Raw genomic sequence first — 24,829 nt, 5'->3', positions numbered from 1 at the left:
CTGTCGACAATCTTTTATCTCTTGCGTTGCCGAGTTCGTGAGTAGGTCTGCCTCTGTCCTAGGGAGTTTTTAGCGCTACCAACTAATTTCGGAACGCACCCACAGTTGATTGACATACCGACAATAAATGGTCTAGACAAATACACACGACAGCCGTAGACCCATCACGGAAAGTGGAAGGTGCCTTCCGATGAGGTTTCTCTCTGTCCGACGAGTATGCTGTCAGCAATTTTATTTATCTCTTTTGCGCAGCCAAGTTCGTGACTCTCTGCATCTGTCGTAGGGAGTTTTTAGCACTACCAGCTAGTTCCGGAACGCAACTATAAGATTACCGCCACTAAACGGGACCAAAATGGCATATCTCAGGTGGCGAACCGGGGTCGTAGTTTGGAGGATGATGTGCTCGCGGTATTTCGATTATTTTAGTTCTTTCGACCACCACGATCTCTGTAATTATCTGTGCGTATGATTTTGCTGTTATCAGAAAATGCTTTTATTACTTCTAAATAGCAACCGTTGTGGCGAACATTGGTGCAGATGTGGCGATTCGAGATGTGACAGGTATACATGGTATAAGAATGCGCGAAGGGCCAGCCACGTTTGTACTAGCGCATACGACGCGAGGCGTGAAGTGAAGGTCAGGCTCGTCGGACGGTCACGGCTGGAGAAAATTACGTTTAAAATTGAAATGACAGAAAACAAGGCATAACAATGACTTGGAAGAAAATATCGTTACTTCTGTGCGTGTTTGGATTTTTGAAGGAATTCAGACCGTCGGAACCGTTTGTAACTGAATATCTAACCGGACCATGGAAAAATTTCACCGAAACGCAGGCAAGCACTTATTTTTATTGCAACCAACTTATATTTTCTTCTCATGACATTATGTTCACCTTGTGAATTAAAATAAATCAGATTTGCATTATCAAGTAACATATTCGATAGCTACCCTCGACACGTTTTGCTTATATCAGCTTTTATTTGATACCATTGGCCTAACTCACGTTGCAGACATTCGTTGCAGTTCATTCGTTTTTACTTTTATCAACAGCAGCCTTTGATATTCTCATTAATTGCAACTAAACATAAAAGTTCTATAAAAATTGCATATACACCGTCAGTTTGTTATATACTGCAATTTTAATTCGGTCAAAGAATTTATTTTATCAGTAGTTACATAAATGTGTTACATAGCTTGCGGTTCCTTTTTTTTTTTAGTACCTTGTTAAAATAGTTTTTTGCATTTTGTTTTTGCTTCTAGGATAAGTTTATTGACACCTCTAAATTACTTCTTAGCCCAAACTAATCTTATCAATTTAGTTCAGCAGAGTTACCTGTCAGAAAAAGGCATTCAGAATTGATTAATGCATGACTAACAGTAGAAACTGTTTGCACCTGACATTGATGAATTAGTCTGTAGTAGATAAAAGATATACTTTCCTTGTTAAAAGTACGTAGTTCATTCATGTCTTCAGTGTATAAGAATGAACCTCAGAGATCATTGCACGTGTCTCTGTAAAAGCAGAAAATGTTGACCGAAATGTGGCAATTTCTTCAAATTGAATTCCTGTGCTATGTTCCTAAATTATGTTTCTGTAATGTATTGTGTTCAAATTCATTTTTGTTAATATGCGCAACCATAATGACAATAAAAATTCAATAGACATATATCTTACCTACTTTCCTCATAATCTAGTATTCTTTCTTATTCGCAGATAATTCTGCCATTCTACTATCCTCTATCATTTAGTCATGCAATCATTTGTTTGAATAGAAAATTAGGATAAACTGAGTCCTAAGATACTTAAATACATGTATCCTCAAAGTTCATGTTAATTTCCAATTATTTCAATAAATTGAAACATAAAGGCTCTAAAGAATCCAATGAATATTTAATTGTGTTTTAACCCAAAAATCATGTCATTGCGCCAAATAGCGGGAAAAAAATTAGTAATTCTAAAATATAGCGTATCACAGCTAAAAAATATTTTCTCTGTTACAAAACTGTTCCACAAAAAACTATTATTGTTATCAAGCACTATCTATATGACACTTCCGACCAATACTGGAAAGTTTGTAGGCAATCGTTTAATTTTACGAAGAACTACCCGCATAATTGAAATTTGATAGCTGTGTTGCGACCATCAAAATTTTATCATCACATCCTGTATCAAAGTTCATCATGATACGAGGCACTCACTTCTTCGCTTATTAGAATAGTACAAGTGACCTGTAACTAAACGGTGTGATATGATCTGCTTGTGAGTATAAGGTATAAAAAAAATTCTTAGCCATATATCACCAAACATAAATATGACCATGGAGGTTATATACCTATGTTAAATGTTTGTATAAATTCAGATTGATTTCGCAAAAATCTATTCTTATTTGTTTGAATAAAGAACTTTTATTTTGCGAAAGATCTTTATTTTTTTATCTGTTCCGTATAACTGTATAACGTAAAAGACGTTTGAAAGGGAAATATGGAAGCTTCGGATCTTTTCCTTAAAATTAAGTGGATGAAACACACATTATTATTTTTATATGAATAGCATTGGAACAGACAATTGTAAAAATTTGGATATTTTGGTTGGAATTTTTAAATTATCTCAATTTTGTTTTCCAAATGTCTGAATGTTGAAAAAACGTTGTACCAAATTGTAGATGAAATTTTTCAGAGGTGGGTTCTTTCCAGGTTACCCAAGAAATATATCCAGTTGGTACATATTCCTACATGGCAACATTAGTTGCTGTATTTTTGGTAACAGATTTGGTCCGTTACAAACCTGTTATCATACTATGTGGCATCACTGGAAGCTGTACATACATCACACTAATTTTAGCCCAAAGTATATGGGAAATGGAAATTGTTCAATTTTTGATTGGTCTTTTCCTTGCGTCAGAGGTGGCATATTTCACATACATATATGCAAAGGTCAGCAAGCTGCACTATCAAGAAGTTACCAGTTACACAAGAACAGCAATTTTGCTAGGAAGGTTTACTGCAAGTGTGGCATCACAGTTAACTGTATCTCTTAATGTCCTGAACTACCATCAGCTCAATTACCTCACATTATCAGGTAAGTTGGTAGTCTTATTGGTATTCTTCAATAAATTTGATTGATATATTGTATTATCAGAGATATGATATGTTGAAATACATCATTTGTTTCAGCACTAATACTTGCAACGATATGGGCATTATTTTTGCCGTCTGTGAGCCAATCTATTTATTTTCATCGGCCAATGGATGCTGTTTCCAATGAATCCTCAGCCTTTGAAAATGAAGTTTCGAGAGTTGAACATGCTAAAGGCAAGCGGTCTCATTCTCAGCAAAATCTGCAGTTTGAGGCCCTTAATAAAAATTCCAGCCTAACTACCAAAGTTAAAAATGCATATTACTTTCTTTGGAATGATTTCTTAGCGGCATATTCAAATTTTTATGTACTTAAATGGTCCATATGGTGGTCATTTGCTACATGCGGCTACACCCAAGTAATTAACTATGTACAGTTGCTGTGGCAAGATTCATTGGAAGGAGAAGATAGTGTCTATAATGCCGGTGTTGAGGCAGTTTATACAATCTTGGGTAAGAGAATACTTAATTTCAGTTAGAAAAATTACTGTCATTGAAGCCTTGAACTAAACTTTAATACTACGTACATGTGGTACAGTTTTTAGAAAGTATACACACAGGCTTGAAATTTTTTTGAATATCACAAATTTCATTCTAACAGGTGCACTAACAGCATTTGGTGTGGGAAAGTTGAGACTAAACTGGCCTGCAATAGGAGAGGCAACATTGTCGATATTTGCATTGTTGCAAGGTTCTTCACTAATCGTCGCATCTCAAACGTACAATATATGGCTTTCATATACAATCTATGTTATCTTTGGATTATTGTACCAGGCAATGATCACTATCGCAAGGTGAGTGTTTCTTTTTTCCAACGAAAACGTACTCCGCACACACAATTTCCTAGTAATCTAGTACAGCACAATTTCTAAAATGTGGATGAACAATATTTAATTATTTTTCAAATCCCTATGTTTTAGCTCGGAAGTTGCTAAAAATTTGTCAGAGGACAGCTATGGGTTGATATTTGGGGTAAATACGTTGATAGCATTGCTTTTGCAAAGTCTGCTCACATTCGTTGTCACTGGCAAGAATGTTCTTGCTTTACCCATTAGGGCACAGGTAAGGGAATCTTTAATTTACATTTGTTGCAACTTGATAAGGACATTTGAATCACTTTATGCTGATGGTATATAGTCACAAATATTCCTTATTCCTAATAAAATTGTCATTGCACATAATATAATATGACTCACTTATCTGTTACAGTATCTCGTCTACGGTGGTTTTTTTATTACTCTGGGTGTAGTATTTTTTATGATAGCAGTATTTACGACAGTTGTACGGTGTAAAAATGGTAAACGTTTTTTACTATGGCAACCTGGTGAGACTAGTGATTCTTCCTAATAGCATATTGTACTGGTGATAGATATTATGACACAATGGTACAAATTAGCATTCATTCGTGAATTGTGATTAATATATACAACGTCAATCACGAGCAAGTGAGACAAAATGACTAAAAAATCATATTACATTCTGTCGAAGAATCGAAAGTATAGCATAGAAAAAAATCATAGTAATATTTAAGGTTTCTAGTGCGTTAGTTGGAAAATATTTTAAGGTACCCTTCATGATTTTTAATTGGGGAAAAATAAGTCATATTTATGTCGGTGAAATTTGTATAGCTTATATATTTATCGTTACTCCACTTTGACAGACTCAAGGTATCTCAAAAATGGCCGTAGAAGTAATATTAAAGTCCCGAAATTTTATTTACGCAAATAGTCAAATCACAGAACACTATTTCCTGGACCAACTAGAGTCCCGTATTCCCACTCTTCCATTTCATGAGTATTATAAATTCCTCAACGCGAAAAACCCAACAACGTAGTTTTCACCTCATGTGTATGTATGGTTTTGGATAGCATCAAGTTCGAGATAACGAGAACTGGAGCTTCGATTGGTCGGAAAATCTTGTTTGACGATTTGGCAAAAAAGCGAACTATCTGATTATTTATTTCTATAAGATATGTTTTTCTTTAAAAGTTCAAAGTTAATAACCAATTTATTCCACGCTGAATACGTGCATCTTGTGCAATATCGTTTTTATATAAATGTAAGATAGAGATTTATTCATATATACATATAACTACATGTCTGAAATGTAAAAAATACAGGGAAAAAAAATTGTAAATAGAATAAGTGACAGTGGCCATTTGAAATCGTTTACTTTTTCTGGCACTTGACTTATTCACATATTTGGTCACATGCGAATTGTGCAGAAGACAGTATTGCCTCACTTTTAAATAGAGAAAGTAGCAAGTTACTGTACGACAATAGGCGCAGTGCGTTTTCTTACAATAAGAATTAGTAATTAGTCTTTTTTTGTTTTTGGAAAATTTTGTAGAATATACATTTTAACATTTTATATGAGAATGTAATTATTTCTTCTCCCCCTTCGACGAAAATGTAAACTTGATACGTTTGCATATGTATTACAAGAATTTCCAAGAATCTCATAAAATTTTCCCCCCTTCTTCGTACGAAAATCCGGTATTCGCAAAGTAATTCGATTAGTCATGGGAAAGGGTATCTAGGCATAGATATTGGGACGAATAAGTTTTGGGCTTCATAAATTGCAAGAAAGGAAGGTTAAACCTTTCGAATTTTTTCAACCAATATTTGGCAGATTTTATGAAACGGTAGAATCAATTAACTTAGACCGTATTCCGAGGTAATTTTGCGTGAGAAATGGACTACGCGTGGTCTCAAGTCGCTGTGAACATTGGATCAAGAGATTAAGAAGAAAATATTTCGTATTATTTTCTCAGCTGATAATTTGACGATCTACCAGATGTCTTTTTTGCATCCCTAACGGGTCTGCTTAGTGGAAAAAGGGTTCTCCAAATCGATTCTGAGACGACAACTTTTTGGCTCCAAAAGTCGCAAAAAAAAGAAGGTGTTTCGGATTTTCAGCCCATTTGCACTGAATTTTGAAAAATGCTAAAATTAATTTATTTGAACGCTATATCGACGTAATTTTGCGAGACAACTCGATTGCGCATAATATCCCACATGGAAAGTTTATCTCTAATGGATGTGCCACGGACATCCATGACGGATATGCAATACCTTTATCAGACATCCATTTCAACCGAAATGAAGTATATTAGAGCTCTATTAGAGATTCAAATGTCCGCTTGTTATACATCTAGTAGAACTCTACTAGATATCCACACAGATTTCCATTAGAGATCTCATGGATTTGTATGGAGAGAAAGTTTTGTCCTCCAATGGACGTCCTTTTTATCCATTATTCACGTGCACCTCGATCTTATAAGATGTTATAGATTTATTAAATGTAGAGTTCTACTAGATATCCACATGTCCAGTGCAACCTCTCAATAGAGCCGTTCACGGACTGTGAGGAGAATACACATTTCTCAGAATCTCGGTTCCCCCCACTCTGACTACGAACGCTCATTCTCGAGAATTGGCTTTGCCAAAAAGTGTAACTTTCGTCCCTTTTTGTGCCATTTACGTACATACCGTACATACTGCCGAATCACTGAAGTAAGTATATATATTTTTCACCAGCGGAACTGTGAGAGAGATTGCGGAAAACGCTGGAGTGTGATATGATAGTGGGGGAAGCGACCCTGTTGGAAGTAACACTATTGAGAGGTTGTACTGTATTTTCATTGGAGATACCATAGCTTTTGTGGGGAAGAGATTAATAGTTTTCATTGACGTTATTTTTATATCATCTACTTCTATTTACTATCATCAAAAATATTTGAAATTATCATATGTTTCGGCCCGGATAAAAAGTCCAATTTAAGGCCTAAGCAATATAGACTAAACACATACCCTGCCGGCTTCCGTCCCACTGGAATTGAACTGAAGTTACACTTAGATTCCACTTCGATTGCACTTGGATTTCACGGTGTAGTTAAGAATTTTTATACTGTATTTTCGCTGTAATTGCATTAAAAGCATACCAAAGTTCCACCGAAAAATCACTGGAATAAAATTTTTCGACCCCGCCATTAAGTAACACTGAAGTCGAAAAGGTATCTTACTCCTCTGAAATTACACTGAATTTTAAAGTCATACTTATAACTAACATCACATTTGAAATCTATTGGAATTAAATAACGCGGAAATTTTTTATTTAAAAAAAACTTAGTTATATTTTAGTGGTACCACTGTAATATCACTGATCTTAGGATCCACTGATTAAACACTAATAACACGATGGGATAAAATCCGACACGGTAAGGACGGCCAGTGTCAGCAAGGTTAAAGATGGCGCCTATCACATCAGAGACGTAATTTTATCGTATTTGAGAATAAATTATCGTATTTTCGGATTAATGTATTGATGATGCATAGAATATTTTAAATGTTATTATCGTAACCGTATAATGCACCCAATACTCAATTTATTTTTATTTTATGATCCTCTCTCCTGTCGATCAGCCACATGACGTGAAAATTTTTGAATTGAAAGTAGATCCAGTTTTAATTATTCAGTTGTTTATCAACATGAATGTTAAAATTATAATAAATATATATCGTAGATTATCTATCGTCGTCACTTTTGTTTAGTTCCCAAAAAAACATCAACATAGTGTCGGATTAGCTTAAGCTTGCTGTAGCGCGAAACAGCAGCCGGATTACCCGAAAACATCTCGTGAGCACACGTAGAGTTGTAAATTCTATCTGAATATCAATTTAATTTTTTTTGTTCGATACTCAACGCTATTGTATATTTTCGTACGGAACTTATCATAATGATGCCGTTGCCAAAACCGTCGTTACCCGAACATGCCAATACCGGAAGAAATTTGGACTAAACGTACGCTCTGAATTGCTAGGGGTTTATATAATTGGTAGCTCTCTTTTATGGCGAGAGAGCAGAGCGACCATTCGCCGCCTTGTGGTTGGATATGGTACTTCCACTTATGTGCATGGACATTCATCACCGGCTTTAATCTAACCGAAAATATTATGGATTTCGGTAGATGTCTGTTAGAGATACACTATGGATATGGACCTTTTATAGAGCCGTGGATTCTGTACGAACGTTCAATAGATGGAATGTACCGTAAGGGATCTAAAATCGATCTCTTCCAATCAGCTATAATTTTTTGAGTGAGAGTAATGCCACATTATTTGAAGCACAAAAGTCGCTGTAAAAAAGGCATATCATACATGATTCAGGTATACTTTTTTTTCGGTGCACAGCTCATAAAATTTTCTGTAAAAAAGTCCCCTAGTTAATTAATCAAAGTAACTCGTGTGGGTGATTTCTTATTCATGACGATACACTCAGTTATTTCATAAACTACGTTGAAATGTACTCGAGCAAGTCTGAACTTGCCTTGATAATCCTTCCGATTTTCGCTCTAAAATGTAAACAATTACAACAATTCAGTTTTTTTTTTTTTCTTTTACAAAATAAGTTTGAATTTGTAGTTTCCTCAATTCTTACTGTTGACCTCACTCCTTGTGAGAAATTAAAATGTTTCGTATTTCCAACCTTGCCAATATAGTTATATGGAAACTATTTCGAAGTCGATGAGTTGAAGATGTTTTTCAACTTGCGTTTTAGTCAAAGTTAAGGGTGCTGCGATAATAGGTAATTGGTGTTTCTGGCTCATCTATTCACTCGAATAATGAATATCAGTGTAAGTGGTGAACTTGATTGACAGTTTCTCGTAACGTCGGTTCTGTCGTACAGAGATCCCACACTGCTGCCACGCATGTTATACCGGCACAATGTGCGACCGACGGTCGAGCTGCCGTGCCGGTGCGACTCGTAAATATCAACCTTGCCAATTTTAACGGGATAGAGAAATGATATTTTAAATGGATAGAATCGAAAAAGGAAACAATGAATTGGACACGAATATCGCTGCTACTGTGCGTTTTTGGATTCGTAAAAGAATTCAGACCATCCGAACCGTTTGTTGTCGAATATTTAACCGGACCCTGGAAGAACTTCACCGAGGAGCAGGCAAGTGCACGATGTGTTCTTATCACTAGTGAACCTTGTTTGAAATCATTTTTTTACATCACTATGCCTCGTATAAGTTCTAATGAATTAGATTATTCTTCCCGATGAAATAAATATGCATTCAAGTTTACCGTGTATTTACAAAAATTTACATCGTTACTGTGTGCTTTTCTGATGACTTCTCGGTAGGTGAATCTTTTTGTGTGGAAACATATCGGTGCAACGAGTAATGTGAGGTTGAAAAAAAGTTATTAAACAATATTTCTTGTGTATAATGAAAAAGTAATGCTTGTGTATCATGTGTAACTCTGGAACGCATTAATTGAAATGAAACAGAATTTTTCAAATCAGGTACTGAGATTATTCGATAGCTGCAATTCAACGAATTTCTGCTTTTTAAAATGACATTTCGTTTTTGAATCTGGCTCTCGGTTCTCACATTTTCGTGGACTTTTCTGTGATTTTGCATTCCTTTGATCCATTTGAAATTCCATCAAATTGAATACGTCATTTTGAACTGTCTGATAATTAGACGTCTAAAATACGTTACTGTAGACACTATGGAATTTTGATAAGGTTCCTGTCACAATTGGAACTTGCATTTTATGCTTGCTGAATATTGCTACATTGTTAGAACGTAAGAGTACTATGCGGGTGACTATATAATAGATGAAACGGTACGGACGCTCTTCATCTTCCCGGCAAATCAAGGTTAATAGGCGAGCTAAATCAATGTCATTCGTAAATTACGGTACGCTATTTAGATTAAAGTAGCGAAAGGCAGGCCGTTTAAATATCGGGGTGCATGAGTATTCACCGGAAGTGTAATTTGGCCAATTGTGAAGGTTGTTCGCTGCAGATTAAATTTTGTGGTTTTAATAAAGTACATCGAAATTTATAAGCTTACACAGACTTGTGGTGCATGTACGTAATATTAGTAATTATCAAAGGGTGCAGGTATGTAGCATATCAAGTTTACAGGTGGAATGCACCTAGATTTTTGAAAACTCGAGTAAAAATTGTCACTAACTTCCGGGCATGTGATAACAATCATAAGATGTGATAACATCTTTTACTGCTTCCCATATGCATTTAAATGAGAATATATTTTGGACTCACAATGGTGCTTCGAAAAATTGTTTCTTATCCAATTCGTCCGTAAATATAGATTCGATCTATCATTATCACTTTAGAGCGAAATGGCAAGACTATTTCCCTATTTCTCTTTTATTTATTTTTTCCGAAGGATTAAGGAGGCACGTAACAAAAATTTTCTGTTCAATATCGAAAGTAAAATCATTCTGAAAATATGGAGCATGAAAATAACATAAAAACAATGCAAGATGAGATTGGATTCAAATTCTCGAAATGCGTGTAGCTGTAAGATATAATTTATCTAAAATATGTTATGTATTCCAGGTTTATCAAGACCTCGTTCCACTGTACACATATTACTATTCAGTAACGTTACTTCCCATACTCTTGCTGACTGATTTCCTCCGTTATAAACCGATCATCATATTATGCGGCCTGTCGGGAACTTGTTCTTACATAGCAATCGTACTTTCGAAAGGAGTGCAAGATGTGCAAATTATTTCGTTCTTGCTTGGTGTTTTCATGTCGTCAGAGGTAGCGTATTTTTCGTACATATATGCTAAAGTCAGTAAGCTACACTATCAAGAGGTTACTAGTCATACCAGAATGGCCCTTTTGCTAGGAAGGTTTACAGCGGGTATTACGTCGCAATTGACTGTATCTACGAATCTGTTGGATTACCACCAGCTCAATTACGTCTCATTACTAGGTACACATGGCAATTAATTTATTATATCATGCAGTGATTCTATTTCTTCATACTTACAAGTATCACACAACTGTACTTGTCTAGCATTTAGCATTGTGATGTTCCTCAGAAATTATAAATATATACTGTTATGCGATCACTCGTTACAGCACTCGGGATTGCGACGATCTGGTCATTTTTTCTGCCTCCTTTGGGGCAGTCTGTTTACCTCCATCGTCCAATCGGTTCTGTTTCTAACGAACCTGCTCCATCTAAAATTGACATAGGATCACCAAACCAGACGGAGCGAAGCTCGGATCAATTGTTTAACTTGCAGCAAGGCACGAGTCTCAATAATATTGAAAAAGAACCAAGTCTGGCTAAAAAGATCAAACATGTCTATTACCTACTCTGGAAAGATTTTTTGTTGGCATATTCTAACAGCTATGTACTGAAATGGTCATTGTGGTGGACATTGTCTACCTGTGGATTTATGCAGGTAATTAACTATGTACAAGTACTCTGGCAGAGTTCGTTTGAAGAAGCAGCCAAAGTTTATAATGGGGCAGTTGAAGCTGCTCTCACGATTATGGGTAAGTTATTCTCCATAGCAATTTAATGTTTCATGTTTGGCCAGTTTTCAATTTTGTTGTGAAAAGAAATGAAAAAATAGATGATTTCCAGTTTGAAGTCGAAAATCACGAGAAGTTTGATACGATTCCTGACAATTTGTACAATTCTATGAAGTTCGTATTGATGGTAAAACATTCTTTCGGATAAATCGAAAAGAACAATTATTTTCTTCATTCCTTAAAAAAATATTCGTGAATAGCAGTTGCCAGTGCTAGAAAATTAAAGCAAAATTAGTTACATTAAAGATGTCGAGATTTGGCGCTGAGCAAATTCACGTGACTGCCAAATAAATTAATTGTTTTAGTTACCCACACCGTTAGCGTATCGGTAGATAAACAATGTTCACGTATATTCCTATACTAATGTATTATAATATATAATAGGTGCATTAGCATCGTTTGGCGTTGGAAAGCTCAAATTGAATTGGCCGATAATCGGAGAAGGCACATCGTCGATAATTGCATTAATACAGGGTATTTTGCTATTCATAGCAGCACAAACGCACAACATATGGATCTCATATACTGCCTACGTCATATTTAGTGTCGCATATCAGGCTATGATTACTGTTGCAAGGTAAACTTATTATTTTTACTCACGTCAGTATATACAGCTGTTATACATTTTTCAAGAATTCCTCATACCTGTATCAACTAGTAGCCAATTGGTCGAAGGCGGTGTATACTCGACGCAGAATTGGCTGTGACTTGACAAAAATGATACTTATATTTTCCAATCCAATCAACAATGACAAAAATCAACCGCAAATTGACGTTGTGGACACTTTGTGCTGGCAAGTGTCCTCTAAAATGCCGAATTGAAAACGGAAGTGAGGGACAAGAAATAAGCCTTGTGTATTTGTCATCTTGTCCCAATATGAAAGACCAACAATCAGTCTTTGTTGGCTCGTAGACGTCAGGAAAGCAATTGACGCAAATCTCACATCTTCATTTGCATATTTTGCGACTACTCTAACTCAACTGACAATGAAATATAACTATCATTATATGTAGACTAATGGTAATATTGAATATCCCCATTGAGGAAAAATTTTAATATATTATTATTCACGGTACGTACATTCTAAAAGTATAAAATTGTCTGCATCACTTGCGTACCTCACTTGATTGTCTCAAATTGAATTCAGGACACAATAATACAAGGGATACTTTCAAAACTGTACATTCCTTCAAATTCTAGAGCCTTAGTAACTAATTCCATAGGTTACATGCATTTTTTCGTAGTTATGCTGAAATGTCTCGCGAAAAGATAAAATTGAACAGATCATATCCGTCTTACGCTGGCGACATCATACGCGTTAAACTATTTCAGTCAGTGTCTGCTAATATTCAATCAGTCGGATGCGCCTTTTTCTGACGCTGCGAATGCTAGAAGCCAACATTAATTGGATTGGAAGTTGTTATGATACCTGTTTTCCCTGAGTTTTTCGATTTTCTGATCAAGATCCTTGATTTTTCCAGGCTACACATATTTCCCTGACGTGTCCAGGTTTTCCAAACCAATCGTTACCCCGAGACGGTCTGTAACTTATACGTTTATGTTTTACAGCTCTGAAATTGCTAAACACTTATCTGAGGATAGTTACGGATTGATATTTGGAATGAACACATTAGTAGCATTACTGGAGCAGAGCCTCTTGACATTTCTTATCAGTGGAAGTCAGGTTTTTGGTTTAGCAGTCAGGCCACAGGTATAACAGTCTCATACATGAATTGACTTTTTGTATTCACTTACTTATAAGTGCTGCACAATTCCAAGCAAAATTATCTCTGTCACACTGTTGTTCAGTCATTGCCTGGAGGACAATTTATCTCTATCTAATTTTAAAGATGCATTCTGATATTATGTATCAATTTCAGTGTCTCCTCAATTAATATATGACGTCATTTTATATTTTGCCAATTCCTTTTTACAGTACGTCGTCTATGGATGTTATTTCGTTGTCCTCAGTGTCATATTTATGATAATGGCAGTACACACGCTAGTGAAGCATCGCAGAAGTAATAAACAATTTAACCTGTGGGAATCAAGACTTTCCACCCCATAGCTGATTGAATAGAATAACGTTAGGTTTTCATTGGGCATAATGCAAGATACCTTTGATGGATAAGTTTATATTTTTAATTCGCTAATTGCGACCAATTTTGAGAATTTACGCAATTATACCTATTATGCCTATGTAAAAGATATATTATGTTCGTACTGTCACAGTCACTGGTATTTTTTTCGTCGAATCAATATCCAGCTGTACGGTATGGTGTTATTGCAAATTGAGAATTCTTCTTGCATCAAGAAGGAGGTAGTCGATAGTTGTTTATTTTACTTTTTCTTGTTATATTATTTTTATATGTATATGCACTAAATTACCAACACCTCTAAGTACTATTATAAGAAGTAATGGAAATACGAACAAAAGCTTAATTATCGATGTTTTATTTCAAATCGCATCAAAATAATCCAAAAATATAGTAGATTCATTTTATTTCGCTCTACGCACTCAGAAAAAAATTTGGTTATAATGACCAAATTTGGTCCTGGCAACGAAATTTTAGTGTTAATATGCTTCAAGTTTTATTCGAGTTTCACGAGAAAATTCTTGACAAAATACTTCTGGCAAATAGATTTAAAAAAAAAAAAAAGGAAAGTTGTCTGTGAGTTTGATGGATTATTATGGACAAGATTATTTTCTACAAAGTGACCGAAACAAATTTTCTTTCTTTACAGCAGTCGATTCAATGTTGTAAATTTTTGATCATAATCAATGTAGTTCCAATGTTGTAAAATTTCATATTTAACAATGCTAGCATGATAAAATAATAACATTTCACTAAATTTGTAAAGAATGATGTTTTGAATTAAATGAGCCATCGTAGAGTGAATTCCAACGAATATACATGAATCTTACCTATCGTGAATCAATTTTAAATTAAGCATTCGCATCTTAAGCTTTTGCTCCAGTACTTTTTAATGCTGTATTTTTAAAGAGATCTTCAAAGCTTACGAATATAACAATTTGACAAATACTCAATGTACAACTATCTCGTAATAAAATTAATAAAAAGTATTAATTTTTGGCCACTTAACTTCCTTAATTAAATCGAAATAGATGGAAACAAGCGGTTGATGATGTAAAAGAAAAATACAAGTCAAGTAATTGACTACCATGAGCGTCAAGATTAGCGCTCGAGTGCGTCTCACTTTTTTAATTTAATGAACTCGTTCATGAACAGACTATTTAATGTTGTTAGGACTTGAAGCTAGTCTTATTGTTAAATGATTTGACGTAAGTTTAAGAAATAAAATGTATTATTCTTATCGTACATAATAATAATAATAATAATAATAATAATAATAAAAAGCTAGATTTATATTGGTTTGCACAGTTATGAATGTATGAGCTTAACATTATGCTTAAAATTAAAAAGTGATTTATATAGCTAAGATTTGGAAAGTAATGCGAACGAATTATTCATAATTAATATACTACTGGGGGTTATGTACAATGGGCAAAAGAGAAAGCTGTTGCAAGAGATACTTTCCCGCATACATACTACTTGAAGTAAAACGACATGTTCGTCATTGAGTTCGTCAAAATGACTATTATCTTCGTTCCTCGATCAATTCTTATATTTCGAGAAATTTATAATTGAGGAACCTATTGATAACTGTTATAGCAAACTTCAGTTTTTTTTTTACTTGAAAAATCTTTGATTATTCCATTTCTTCACAATATTAAAATTTGTCAATAGGCGTAAATATACAGCTATTTTTCACAAAAACTTTATGAACCACTAATTACATACAGTATATGCTAAAAATATCAACATTAACCAAATTTTTTATACGTACATTATCTATTTGTCAATCTAATTGAAACATAATTTACTTAAGATTAACAGTATATCTGCTCGTGTCAAAACATACGCCTCACTGGAGCGTATTTTTTGTGACCTTAGCACGTATTTCTAATTGTAAGTAAAGAAGCCAACTTCAAACCAAGAGGCTGAGTCCCGGATCTGCAAGCTTGTTTAAATTTTATCAGTACAAGCGTATAATCATTCTTACTTGTCAGATGAAAAGTCTGATGCTTCGAATTATTTGTACAAATCTCATTAGGTACATATTACGGTTTTCCTCTACAACACACTACGAATCCCGCATCCATTTTTAACTTCCATGCCATATTCTTCATCATTTCGGGTTGCGTACTTTGCCGTTGCCTCATTTTAATTACTTGATTTGTCGGGCATACTGTGGTGGTTTACACAAGCCTGAACTAATCATTTTGGAGAGTATGAATATTGCGAACGGAGCCACATGATTAATTAGGACCATTCGAGAAATATACAAAAATGTTAATATGATAAGTCGGATACTTAACCATCAACTTGATTTATATGCTAAATACTTTAGGAGAATAAACAACGATGAGGCGTAAGCAATTATTCAAATTCAACTCATCAACTAAAAATAGTGATATAAATAAAATAAAAGAATACCTTTGATAAATGCAAACATTTATTTTTATTGCAACAGCCCAAGTATCGTTTTGTATGACTGATTCTAAATTCATATTATTACTTTACATTGAATTAACTGATACTACCCATATTTCGAATGTTTTGAGACCTTGTACAGAAAAATAAAAAAAAAAAAAAACCCACTATGGTTAAATTGTGCTTTGCTAAAACTATAGGCCACACATTAAGTATACATATAGAGAAAAACAAAGAAAACAAAATTTGTAGCTGCTTCCCGTAATGAGTATGCTAAACTTTTTCGGAGCAACCCATCTGCACAACAATATTGGTGATATTAAATATAAAACATCTTTATGAATTCTGATACTAGTTTTAAATTGTAAACTTACCACAACTTGTAATAAAATATTTGCATCTTTAATACTTAGAGAATTTATTTTACCAAGTAATTTGATGAGAAATATGTGTATCGGAATAAATTTTGAAATTTTCCTACACCCAATTTTGTTTTCAGTTCACTACCATTGATTGCCTGATTTGAAATTCTCGGTGAAGAGAATGCTTATTTTTCGGAAGTATTTATAACTTGTGGCACGTTCACTGAAATGTTAAAAATTGTAACCGATTATTTTTGCGATACGTATGACAAATGTCATTCATTTACAATAAACTATCCAATATGAGGGGCTAATGGTGGTACACTACTTTTATACGATTATAAAACAGTGTAAGAATTTGTACAACTTAGAACTTCTTCGAAGCACAGTGTTCAGAGCAAAACTGGTTGAAATAAGATCTATAAATATTAGAACTACCCAAATTTGGTATATACACTTCCTGCTTCACAAGGTCGTTGCATTATTAATTACGGAAACCGATTTACGGGAAACACACGATGTTGAAAGACTCATAATCAAGAGAATTGTCTATACTAAGCGATTTCCATCAAAATAAATATTTTGTAACGATTGTGCACGTGTCAAACATTTAGTGATTACCCTTGATCACGGTCTTGATTTACAAAAATTATTTGTCTTAATGATATCACTTATTATTATCGTCACAAAATAATACATTTTAGTTTTCGAATATAAAAATCGTAGTTAATTACCCACTATAACTTCTATCCACAGATTCCTACATGTATTATTATATACTATCTATAATTATATTGGAGAGCAAAATTTAGGATAATAACGTGAATAATTTTATGTTCATTTAATTCTCATAAAGCAATAAATCTGAGAACTTACAGTAATTTTAGTTCTAGGCCCCCCATACGCTAGACGATGCGTGTGGTGAAGTCATTACAAGGCTAGGCATCACTTGTTGTTGACTGACATTCGCAGTTGCAGTAATAATGGTATTTGGTGGTGGATTTTGCGCGCACGTTCTCATATGAGTAGACCAATGAGCTTGCTGGCAAGGATAGTCACAATACGCTGTATTCCAACAGCAGTAAAATAATGCTTCGTTTCCACACAATGCACACCACTGCTTTCGTTTTGTTTCCTCGATACTTCTTAATTTCTCTTCCTCAGCCTCTCGCTTAGTTTCTTCGATGGCCCGATACCTTTCAGCCTCTAAACTAGCTCTCATTTCTCTCAGCGTCAGATCTACAATTTGAAATGAAAGTAATATTAGAACGTGCCAATCCGAATATATAACATCATGCTTGTCAAGAAATGTGTTATTATGGAACCAAGAATAGTTTGAAACAACGTACTAATTTCAACACTCTGAGGTAAAATTCAATGAAGTGTGTATTTGACAGTTGCTATTTATTTAAGGTGGTTTATAAAAGTAGACGGCTAAAGAAATGATTGACCTTTGGGAATTAACACTCTGGCAACCAATTATTTAATTTGATTGGAGCTAGTCATGTTCCAAATTATTTAGATCGAGGTTCATTTACTTTTTTTTTTTTCAATTAATTAGAATGACTTATCTAGTAGGAAGTATTATTTTTAACAATAATCTCAACCACACCACTTGGTGACCTGTTTTATAGTGGCAATGATATCTCAAAACGACTTGACTGATTTATTTTGATATTAGAGAAAGTATTGGATAATTGGTTGTTGAAAATTCACCAACTTCTTCAGCCGTCTACTTGTATACACCCCCTTAAATATGTCTGTGTCAAGAAATGAAGAATGTTTAAATTTGAGAATTTTCAATGGTTGCATACCTGTGTTATGCTTCAATTCGGCTAGGTGCTGTTGATGCTGCCACCTCATGCGTTCAATCTGCAGTTTGAGATAGTGCACCGTAGCACGTTGATTCATTCCAGAGTTATCTGAGTTATTGGAATTTATTTGAGCTGCTTCAGTCAGTGCTTCCTCCATTAACTGTGCCATTCGCTTGGCTAATTCCTGACCACCTCGGTGAAGTTGTGCACTGAGTGGTCCTGCCTCTGGAGATAGCAGCGAGTGATCATGTTCACTTTCTGTCCTGTGTCCCGGTATATAAACCATTGCATCAGGTGGACTTGCCGGAGCTTTTGGCGGGGATGTTGGCGAGATTTGCGGAAACATTGGAGGTTTATTAAGAAAGGATTTACGTGCCTTAGACTCCTTTTTTGGTGTATGATTTTGCGGTTGATCCTTTGGCTCTTCCTTAACCATTGTTGTTTCTTCAGTCATGATTAAACAGTCCTTTGTTGGATTCATTTTTGTTGTGGATTCCAGTAAGGTGATTCTTGGTAAAAAAATCGAACCCATTGAGGATGATGCAATAGGATCTGTATTTAATGCTGCGGTTATTGTGCTTGATGGACTAATAGTAGAGGCAGTAATCAAGTTTGCATTATGAACAGATTTAGTAACACTGTTCATAGGGTTGTTAGGGACGGACACAGAATTAGCTATAGTAACGGCCGTACTTATACAAATATCACTCACAATGGCAGTGGATTGTGCACTAGTATTCGCAGGTGCTAGAAGCCTATTTAATGGTTGATCCTGGCGAGAAATAATATTTTCTGTGCATTCTATCAATTTTTTTTGCTCATTCGAGGCTGTAGCTTTTGCTCGCTCCGCATTGACTTGATTCACCATTCTAGTTTTTGGCTTATAGACTCTAACCGGATTTTTATTCGTTTTCGGACTTTTTATTTTGATTTTTGAGTCTTGTACAGATCTCGTTTCGTTGCATAGATTATTATGAACTTTTGTATCATTTGCTTCAGTATCATCCTCCCCTTTATGTGATTTAACGCTACCAAACTTCGAAGATTTTCTTATTTCCAATGAAACTTCGTTTTCAGAACTGCTATGCCCGTCGCTACTGTTATTTGCATCCCATCTTCGTCGATATCTTTGCTCTAATTGACTGTCGTCGTCTGTTTTCACACTATCATCCAAGTTGTCAGTGTCGTTTGAAGTATTACTTCGATTACAATTCATTCTGATTTTCTTCTGGTGAAAATTTCCATTATCGGATGAATTGTGGATCACTTTTTGATTTTCGTTAGATTTAGCAAGTGGCGGCAACTTGGATTTATTGAGCTTGTTGGACAGTGACACCTTAGGTATTCTGGATGCCTCGATATATTTTTCACAATCGTTGTCCGAATCACCCTGAGGTGGTGTTGAATTGTTAGCGAAATCAGAAGCATTATTTGTCGTTGATTCCTCAGAACATGATTTCTTTGTGAGATGAAAGCCTCGCTTTCTCAAAGGTGGTTTTCTTCGTGGTGAAGTGTTGGGAGATACTACAGCAGGAGTGCTGGGCTGAAGAGGATCATAGTTAGGTAGCATTAGTTTTATCTGCAATGGATCTCTCGGATTGTACTGTATTTTCGGCGGCGCAAATTTAAACTGTCCAAATGCCAACTCCAGCTTTCGACAATGGCGCGTTATTTCACGAACACATTCGTCCATATCTGCTTTTCGTTTACGCGGAAGCGGTGCAGGTGGATCTTCGGAATATAAAAATAGATCACGAATTGGTACCCAAGCCCGATCATGAGCTCCAAAAAATCGGACGTCCACATGCCCTTGGCCATTTATGCGAGACATGGCCTTGGCTGGCCAAAATGGGAATCCCTTTAGTTTTGCCCAGACAAGTGGATGCGGCCTTCGGCACGGTTCAATGAACCAAGAGGGTTGAGGTCTGGGAAGGTTTCGCGCATGTCCATAACAATCGGAACAGGCCTCAATCTCCGACACCTCTTGCCTGGCTGCTTTTATAATCTGCCTAGCAGCATTTGTTAGTTTAGAGGTATCTGTGTAAACGCCTCCACCTGCAAATGTAGCGACACTATATTCTTCGAGAATATTATATTTTGATATCCTGGCTACCAGATAATACTTTTATCTACACAACATTTATATAATCAGTCTGATTGCACATGCAGCGAAGTTTTCGAATTTCGAAAAAAAAAATTCTATATTTAATTTAGACCGTACTCTAATATATTTCATATAAAGTCATTGATTTCTGTAGGAATGTGAATAAAAATGATTGCCTACAATGTAAAAATAGCAACATTGCGTTGCACAGTATTAATCAAATTTCTAAACAGTACGGGTATGTAACTTAAAAGTAAAAGTATATAAGCTATTTGAAAATACATCGTGAATTTGATATGGCGAAGTATCAAAACCAATCAAACAAACCGAAGATTAGAATACTGAATGCAGATTTTAAAGAATAGTATTTGTCGCTGAACAAAAAAGTATCGAGAATATATAGAATTGCACAGGCTTAAATATTAATCATGAAAAATAAGCAATGAACAGAATACGCACAAGTATTGAACACAATGCAGTTGTGCTGTATCCACTTAGCATCAGCCATAAATGCCTCTGTACTACCATAAAGTTTTGCACGGACATTAGATTCTAATAGACTCAAGTCCATTGGCTTAACAACATAGTCCAAATAGTTCGGAACTTCGTTGAGATCTACCGCCTTCCAAAATGGCTCCGACTGTGGACATAATGATTAATTCCTTCCTGATAATTATCTTATCTCTGTACCACAATAGGACTCTAATTTATCTGTATGAATAAAAATTCTTAAAAACACACTTGACATCTAAACTATCCTAGAAGGCTCAGTAGCAGATTAGGTTCTTTAATTTTGGCAGTAAAATTAATTTTACTGCAGGCAATAAGCAATCGTAATGAATTAATATATTCAATAATACACAAGTTTATCGCTCATTGTTAACTTGATACTTAAGGAGTAAGTAAGCTTAGGAATGAAAATATGAATGTAACAAGTAATGTGATGAAAATGTACACACCCCTGGATAATCACGCATTCTTCCAACCACATGTCTCAGTAGTGTACAGAGCTGTTCAACACTCAACTGAGCCATCGCCGGTGAGCGTGTTTCTGCATTTTCTGCTTTTAAAATAGTAGCACACTCGCCACAAATCCAATTCTGCGGTGTTGGTTGTGGACCTCCACCCATACATCGACGATGCCAGGAACGTGGACATGCGGTACAATGGCTGTCAACAGACTCTTTGTGACATCGCCAGCAGAACTTATCTTCGTCACTCCTAGATCGCTTGCGTTTGTTAATCCTTTCGTTTTTTTCTACCGAAGAATCTCTGCCTTGTAGACTTTAAAAAAAATATTGCTTCATTCAACTATAATAAATCAAGTTCATTTTTTCGGCTGTCTTTATACATGTTAAATATGATATCTCGATCAATGTTGAAAATTGCACTCATTTTCAAAAAACGAAGTTGCTATTAGGCCCTTTCTATTCAAGCATGCATCCATAATACAAGTAACATATAAATTCTAGGAATACTGTTAGGAATATTGTAAAATTAAAAGAATAGAAAATAGGTTTACAGTACTTATGAATATAAATTGAGAAACATGTTAATCTGTGAAGAACTTCAATATTTTGTAGTATGAAGAATGTTCGGAAATACCAAGTGAGAAATAAACGGATTTTGAAACTCTGTGGTTTGGTTTAGAAAATAAGAATATACTAAGTGAGCTTACATTGTTATAAAAAGTTTTACATGGAAAACATAGTTTGCAGTTGATGCAAGATCTACAATTTCGATGTTGAGCAACAAATTAATAATACATCAAATTATTGAAAATAAGAAAACTAACTACTTACACACCAGGTGTCTACCAACCTCGACATTCTCCGTTTTCTCTTGCCCTCCTTAACTGCACTTTCCCCTTTAATCTCTGCTCCATTGATCTTGACGTCTTTACCAACAGACAAAGACGATCTTGTTTCCGAAGCTTGTGCTTCCTCGCTTGTACTTTTAGAGACATCAGGCTTCTTGCCATCAAGTCTATTTTCAACACTGTTATTTTCTTGCGATTCTGCTTCAATTCTACTGTGTTTTTTAGCAGATTGTTTTCGGCTTTTGACATCAGACTCGTTGCTAACGTTATCCTTTGATCTATTCACATTTGTCTTTGATTCTATATTGTCACTTTGCTCCAGAGCATTAGTTAGATTGTTTATTTTGTTCGATTTCTTGCTAGATTCATTATCGTTTTTGTCCTTCTCTGTAACTGCTGTCTCTGAATTGTTCTTCTGATCCTCGCAGTCCTCCATTGCGTTCTTTCTATCCTCCGAGGACTCCATGTTGCTCAGAATCATATATCAGATGGTATCTGTGTGAAATAGATTGTCATTAAAGCTTCGGCTACTTGAAGTTTAATTTTCTGTCTATTCACTGGTAATTCGAATACATGAACTAATACACCATAGTCGAAAAAAAATTTTGTATCACACTGCGCGATTTTGAAAAAAATCTGATATTTGTAGTTCTATTATATGAAGTATCATTTAATTCTATATAACAATCAAATACAGGTTTTTTCAATATACAATAAAACTTTCACCATATGTTATGTGTTATATGTAAGAATTTTATTTTCAATTTCTATAAATTTATTTATGTACAGTGAAAATTTGTATTTTCATGATAAACATTTGAAATCTTGACATACCGACAAAATAAATAAAAGTATGAACTGAAAGCCAGCTAATGTAATTTATTGAAATCGATTCTTTTGAACATTATTATTTATTAATGCACTCCATTATTGCAGCTCTGGCTGTACCAAACTTTCATTTTCAACATTTTTCTAATTTCTAGATGAATAGAACTTTGTCCACATTAGAAATGAAGTAAGAAACTGGATTAAAAATAAAACAATTTAGAGCTGACGATCAATTTTTAAATCCTGCTTCTGTGTCCAAGTATAATATAAAGTGATTTTTGATCAATAACATGAATTGGATATAGGTCAGAGCAATACGCGGAAAAAAGGACTTTTTAGTAGTTATATCATGTTCAAGGATGTAAATATTCTGCATTTTAAATTCAAGGTTTGTAATCAAGCTTCATAACTTTTTCCTTGTTGCCAGGTTTTCTAGGTTCATGGCAATTTTGCCAGAATTGCTTTAGCTAAGATAAAATTATGTTTTAGGGTTTTTGTCAATATGATTTATGACTTCAGAACCGATTAAGGACATGTTTTGTTTGAAACAGATCATGCACGCCGATCCTATTTAAAATGATCCAAGAAACAATCATTCCACAAAAAATTATTTCAACACAAAATTGTATATATGATTATCCTGTCGGTAATTATTCTGTTCACATATAAAATGCAATATTTAGAATAAAAAAAAAAAAATTCATAGATTGCATTAATGTGACTAGTTTGAAATTATCACCTCCCTTGTTCAGCCAAGGACTATATATAGTTTGAAGACACTGACATCAAACATTCTTACATATGCCATTGTTATTACGTACACTTTGAAATGGAAATGATGTTTATCTATGCATTTAAAGTTCCAACCAATCAAGCTTAGTCGAAAACTCAAGTTGTTACTAATACTGAAAACAGGTCGGGGCGTTATTTAGCCTTAAGTTTATTGTGTAATGTTGTGCCCTTGGATGGTTTACAAACTTTTACCAGGTTTACTACACAAAGTCTTATCATAGGATCTCAGTATCAGCAACAAGTTGAATTTACAATAAAGTTTAATGGATCGAAACTTCAGGTGCATATTTCTTACTTCGTTTTTGTTCAAAGTTTAATAGTTTCTGGTGAAATCCTAGCCCCAAAATGTTTCTAGTCTGTATACCATTTACTATTTTCTTGATGATTGAAAGGAAACCAGAAGCCAGGATCTTCCTTCATACTATCCCGAATCGCAAGAGAAACATAAAGCCTTAAATCAATTCTCGGAAGTGAAAATAACTTTGTAAGAGTAAGGTGAATAAGCAATATGACTTATAGTATGCCTCCTGGGTAAGCGACGTGTCTACAACAATGAGGAATACAAGATTATGGCTGAATGCGAAAGATAAGCAGAAAGTAGATGAGTGCCAATGCCAAAAGTGCTAATCGACCTGGTAACAGCGTGTTGTACTAAATGTAAAAAGAAATAATTGTAGAAATGCATTTAAGTTGCAGCGGTACAAACTTGGGTACCTGAGCATGGTTCAATATTGGGAAAGTAATATCAGGATGACAATGAAGTAAAAAGTGGGTATACCTACATCATAGCAGCAGGCACAGGAATGGATGCTGTGGTTGTGTGAAATGGCAGTGAATAGAAGAGGATAGACTGTTAAAATTTCATAAAAATATAAACAGGATCTTACCAATCTATTCAGAAGGAAGTACGCATTATCAAACGACGAAAGCTGGTGATACGACGCATCGCTTTGCAAGACTAATATTTCGTTGAATTAACATGATACAAACATAAGTGGAGACATTAATCGCTATGGAAAGTTAGGAAATATCTCTCGCTGCGCTGCACGAGCAAACCACTACTAGCCGGGCTTTCC

The 24,829-nt window shown here is 34.9% G+C and overlaps 3 protein-coding genes across 14 annotated transcripts; 2 read left to right on the top strand and 1 right to left on the bottom strand.

Moving 5' to 3' along the window:
* Window positions 1-89: 89 nt before the first annotated feature.
* LOC107221891 (thiamine transporter 2) lies at window positions 90-5,507 on the top strand. 6 transcript variants are annotated; one of them, XM_046738926.1, is made up of 7 exons: window positions 90-214; window positions 284-834; window positions 2,696-3,080; window positions 3,176-3,589; window positions 3,738-3,930; window positions 4,057-4,198; window positions 4,346-5,507. In XM_046738926.1, exons 2-7 carry the CDS (start codon window positions 712-714, stop codon window positions 4,481-4,483), a joined length of 1,395 nt encoding a protein of 464 aa, XP_046594882.1. In that variant the 5' UTR covers window positions 90-214; window positions 284-711; the 3' UTR covers window positions 4,484-5,507. The 6 variants fall into 6 exon arrangements, with proteins under 6 accessions (XP_046594882.1, XP_046594885.1, XP_046594881.1 ...); XM_046738925.1 differs by having other exon boundaries at window positions 127-408; window positions 511-834; XM_046738927.1 differs by having other exon boundaries at window positions 127-459; window positions 538-834.
* Window positions 5,508-8,799: 3,292 nt separating this feature from the next.
* On the top strand, window positions 8,800-14,234 carry LOC107221905 (thiamine transporter 1). Of its 3 annotated transcripts, XM_046738262.1 has the most exons (7): window positions 8,972-9,101; window positions 10,521-10,730; window positions 10,819-10,905; window positions 11,055-11,477; window positions 11,901-12,093; window positions 13,087-13,228; window positions 13,454-14,234. In XM_046738262.1, exons 2-7 carry the CDS (start codon window positions 10,625-10,627, stop codon window positions 13,583-13,585), a joined length of 1,083 nt encoding a protein of 360 aa, XP_046594218.1. In that variant the 5' UTR covers window positions 8,972-9,101; window positions 10,521-10,624; the 3' UTR covers window positions 13,586-14,234. The 3 variants fall into 3 exon arrangements, with proteins under 3 accessions (XP_046594217.1, XP_015516564.1, XP_046594218.1); XM_015661078.2 differs by having other exon boundaries at window positions 8,805-9,101; window positions 10,521-10,905; XM_046738261.1 differs by lacking the exon at window positions 13,087-13,228 and having other exon boundaries at window positions 8,800-9,101; window positions 10,521-10,905.
* Window positions 13,776-24,817, bottom strand: LOC107221885 (protein kinase C-binding protein 1). Of its 5 annotated transcripts, XM_046738251.1 has the most exons (7): window positions 24,641-24,817; window positions 22,121-22,628; window positions 21,274-21,598; window positions 20,774-20,954; window positions 18,211-20,265; window positions 17,273-17,635; window positions 13,776-16,619 (listed from the first exon to the last, which is right to left on the bottom strand). In XM_046738251.1, exons 2-6 carry the CDS (start codon window positions 22,612-22,614, stop codon window positions 17,286-17,288), a joined length of 3,405 nt encoding a protein of 1,134 aa, XP_046594207.1. In that variant the 5' UTR covers window positions 22,615-22,628; window positions 24,641-24,817; the 3' UTR covers window positions 13,776-16,619; window positions 17,273-17,285. The 5 variants fall into 5 exon arrangements, with proteins under 5 accessions (XP_046594207.1, XP_046594205.1, XP_046594208.1 ...); XM_046738249.1 differs by lacking the exon at window positions 13,776-16,619 and having other exon boundaries at window positions 17,223-17,635; XM_046738252.1 differs by lacking the exon at window positions 13,776-16,619 and having other exon boundaries at window positions 17,223-17,635; window positions 18,211-20,247.
* Window positions 24,818-24,829: the final 12 nt, after the last annotated feature.

The sequence above is a fragment of the Neodiprion lecontei genome, chromosome 4, assembly GCF_021901455.1.
Source record: "Neodiprion lecontei isolate iyNeoLeco1 chromosome 4, iyNeoLeco1.1, whole genome shotgun sequence".
NCBI lineage: Eukaryota > Metazoa > Arthropoda > Insecta > Hymenoptera > Diprionidae > Neodiprion > Neodiprion lecontei.
Note: the sequence above shows the minus strand (reverse complement) of the source record. Positions and strands in the feature narration are given on the sequence as shown.

Coding starts and splice junctions, on each gene's coding strand:
- LOC107221905 (XM_015661078.2), top strand. CDS start 8,979: ATGAATTGGACACGAATATCGCTGCTACTGTGCGTTTTTGGATTCGTA. Junction 12,094..13,086: donor GCTATGATTACTGTTGCAAG/GTAAACTTATTA, acceptor TATGTTTTACAG/CTCTGAAATTGCTAAACACT. Junction 13,229..13,453: donor GTTTAGCAGTCAGGCCACAG/GTATAACAGTCT, acceptor TCCTTTTTACAG/TACGTCGTCTATGGATGTTA.
- LOC107221885 (XM_046738251.1), bottom strand. CDS start 22,614: ATGATTCTGAGCAACATGGAGTCCTCGGAGGATAGAAAGAACGCAATG. Junction 21,599..22,120: donor TCGAGGTTGGTAGACACCTG/GTGTGTAAGTAG, acceptor TTTTTTTTAAAG/TCTACAAGGCAGAGATTCTT. Junction 17,636..18,210: donor CGAATTGAAGCATAACACAG/GTATGCAACCAT, acceptor TTCAAATTGTAG/ATCTGACGCTGAGAGAAATG.
- LOC107221891 (XM_046738926.1), top strand. CDS start 712: ATGACTTGGAAGAAAATATCGTTACTTCTGTGCGTGTTTGGATTTTTG. Junction 3,590..3,737: donor GGCAGTTTATACAATCTTGG/GTAAGAGAATAC, acceptor TCATTCTAACAG/GTGCACTAACAGCATTTGGT. Junction 3,931..4,056: donor GCAATGATCACTATCGCAAG/GTGAGTGTTTCT, acceptor CCTATGTTTTAG/CTCGGAAGTTGCTAAAAATT.